This window comes from Aplysia californica, unplaced genomic scaffold (assembly GCF_000002075.1).
Source record: "Aplysia californica isolate F4 #8 unplaced genomic scaffold, AplCal3.0 scaffold00770, whole genome shotgun sequence".
Taxonomy (NCBI): Eukaryota; Metazoa; Mollusca; class Gastropoda; order Aplysiida; family Aplysiidae; genus Aplysia; species Aplysia californica.
This window is the reverse complement of record NW_004798040.1, coordinates 173,645-176,316: the sequence shown is the minus strand read 5'-3', so window position 1 is coordinate 176,316 and position 2,672 is coordinate 173,645. Positions and strand designations below refer to the sequence as shown.

At 43.6% G+C, this 2,672-nt stretch overlaps 1 protein-coding gene across 1 annotated transcript in view; it reads left to right on the top strand.

Moving 5' to 3' along the window:
- Window positions 1-2,672, top strand: part of LOC101853735 (peroxisomal acyl-coenzyme A oxidase 1) — a gene marked incomplete in the record, with an annotated part of 14,805 nt that overhangs the window by 8,227 nt on the left and 3,906 nt on the right. The window contains 4 exon segments of the mRNA XM_005109360.3: window positions 168-329; window positions 920-1,025; window positions 1,563-1,715; window positions 2,104-2,174. Of these exon segments, the coding sequence (XP_005109417.2) occupies window positions 168-329; window positions 920-1,025; window positions 1,563-1,715; window positions 2,104-2,174 (492 nt within the window).

The window sequence follows — 2,672 nt, the reverse complement described above, 5'->3', positions numbered from 1 at the left end:
TGCTTCTTCTTTCCTATCAAATATCTATCGTCCTTATCACCCCTCCTTCTATTTTGTGTTTGTTACTCTCTTGTAGCACCTTTAATCTTCGGCTTTTATATGACCTTATTGTGTTGCAAGTGCCGTAAAACTGTTACTAAAACTAAACAACTCCTCCCCTGTTCCAGGTACTTGATGCGTCAGATGGCTGCTACTCTGTCCGGTCTGACCGTCGGTCACTCCTGCTCCTACCTCGCTGACCCCCAGGAGACAGAACTCAGCATCACCAGCCCCGAGCAGCTCCGTGACCTTGACCTTTTGTTGACTCTGTTCAAACGGGCGGCCCAGAGGTAGCGTGTTGTTTGTGTGATGCAGTTAGAGAAAACGTTTTGTTTTAGAAAATGCACGGAATGTTTTCTCTCAATAGAAGAATCGATCTGTTTTGCACTGGAGATAAAGCATTATCTATTTTCTCTTGCCCAACCCCTCCACCCCTCCTTTTAAAAAAAATTTATGAGGTCTTCTTACTTTCTCTTTCTGTGATGATTTGGTAGTTTTCTTTTTTCACTTCTGATATATTTTGTTGTTGCCATAATTGTTTACATATTGTAACTTCTGGTTTACTTGTCTCTCAGTGTATATATATGTGTGTGTGTGTACGTATGTGTGTGTGTGTAGAAAAACAGTTTTTGCCAAAAATGTCAAATGTAAATTTCTTATGGGGATGGTGGTAGGTGCTCTGGTGTGGTTTGCTTCTTCTATCCAATCAAACATCTGTCATCCTTATCTCTCCTCCTTCTTTTCTTTGTATGTTACTATCAATTAACACCTCTTATCTTTGGTACTTATACGATGTATTTGTGTTGTAAGTGCCGTAAAGCTCTTAACTAAAACGAAAACTGAACAATGTCGAATGACAGCGATGATTTCTGTCCTGCAGGATCGTGTCGCAGACAGCACAGAGACTTCAGGCAGACATGGAGCGAGGACTCCCACAGGACCAGGCCTGGAACAAGAACATGGTGGCTCTGGTCCGAGCGGCAAAGGTCAGTCCATGTTGCACCCCGGCGTGGTCCGACTGGGACAAACATTGTACCCACTCGTCGAGATTTGCAACGTAGATGTGATCACGTCCACCTGAGTGCATGATCTGTGATGCAATGGGCAGCGCAATAATCAAAATTTTTGGCTGCTTAGTTGTTCAGCTGCATGTTCTGAGGTTTTTGTTCAGTACATCATGATCTTAGCAGGATCTTAGCGGAATATAGTCCTTCACAGCAGGACCTTAGGGGTGACTTTTGTGTCCAGTTTGTAAATACGACATACTGTCTCCAAAAAGCGAAAGATTTCTTTGTACGAAAAAAATGTAGCTGAATTTGAATCTGCTATAAGTTAAATGAAAGATGTCGATTAGAAACAGTATAGCAAATAAAAAATACTTACACATATGTTGTTTGAGTCTAGAGTGTTGTGTTCTTAGTTTGAAACAACCAAACCAAATGAACGGGACTAAATGTCTTCCCCCCACCCCCTACCTCCCTCCCTCCCCAAACTCCCTCCTCCCCAACTCCTCCCCTCCCCAGGCCCATGGCTGGCAGACCCTGGTTCAGTACAACGTGAGGGCGGTCCAGGGACTGAGGGGGTCGACCAGCCCGGAACTTGCCACTGTCCTGCACCGACTGTGCTGCCTTTTTGCTCTGCACGCCATTGAGACAAATGCTGGCAACTTTTTAGAGGTAACGTTTTATTTACTGGTGTGCATGCTGCTTTTGCTCCCATAATGTTTTTTATTGTCATTGTTATTAACATTATCATTTTAATATCATTATTATTGTTGTTGTTATGATGATGATTATTGTTATTATTACAGTCACATTGTGTGATGTGAGTGTTTGGCGGGTGCTCTGGTGTAGTTTGCTCCTTCTTTCCTATGAAACATCTATCGTTCTGATATCTCCTCCTTCTTTTTTTGTGTTTGTTACTCTGTTGTAACACCTTTAATCTTTGGCATCTATATGACCTTATTGTGTTGCAAGTGCCGTGAAACTCTTACTAAAACTACAAACATTGTGTGATGAGCGTGACCTTATGTAAGAGAAGTGACCAGTGCTGTATGTTTTCCAGACGGAGGTTCTGAACCCTGGTGAGCTGGGGCTGGTCAGAGAGGTGGAGATGGGACTCCTGGGGGAAATACGGTGAGTGTGCAGTTTGTGTGTGCGTTGATGTGTTATGTTTGTGTGTGTGTGTGTTGAAGTGTTTATGTTTGTGTGTGAGTTGGTGTGTTTATGTTTGTCTTGTGTGAGTTGTTTTGTTTATGTTTGTGTGGATGGGGGAAGGAGGGAGGAGGGGGGGTGGAGAGAGAGACATGCAAAGGTCTGCTGGCGGCAAAACTGAAAATAGGCTCACTAACACAACATTACACAGTCTGCCGATTGGATTGGAATCTAAAGGGTGAGAGATGAAGGGGAAAGCCTCGTGGAATATGGAGAAGAGTCACAGAGAAGGATGTACAGAAGAGTGGGGGGAGTGGGAATATGTGGAATAACAATAAGAGGCTAGCCCGGGATAGGGAAAGGTGGAAAGTGTTTTCTCATAGCCTGTACCCTAACCCAGGGTGAGCAAGGCAGTGATGGTGATTATGATAACAGTCTGCAGATGATTGGAAGGTGTCACTGGTGGTTCCTACTTTTTTT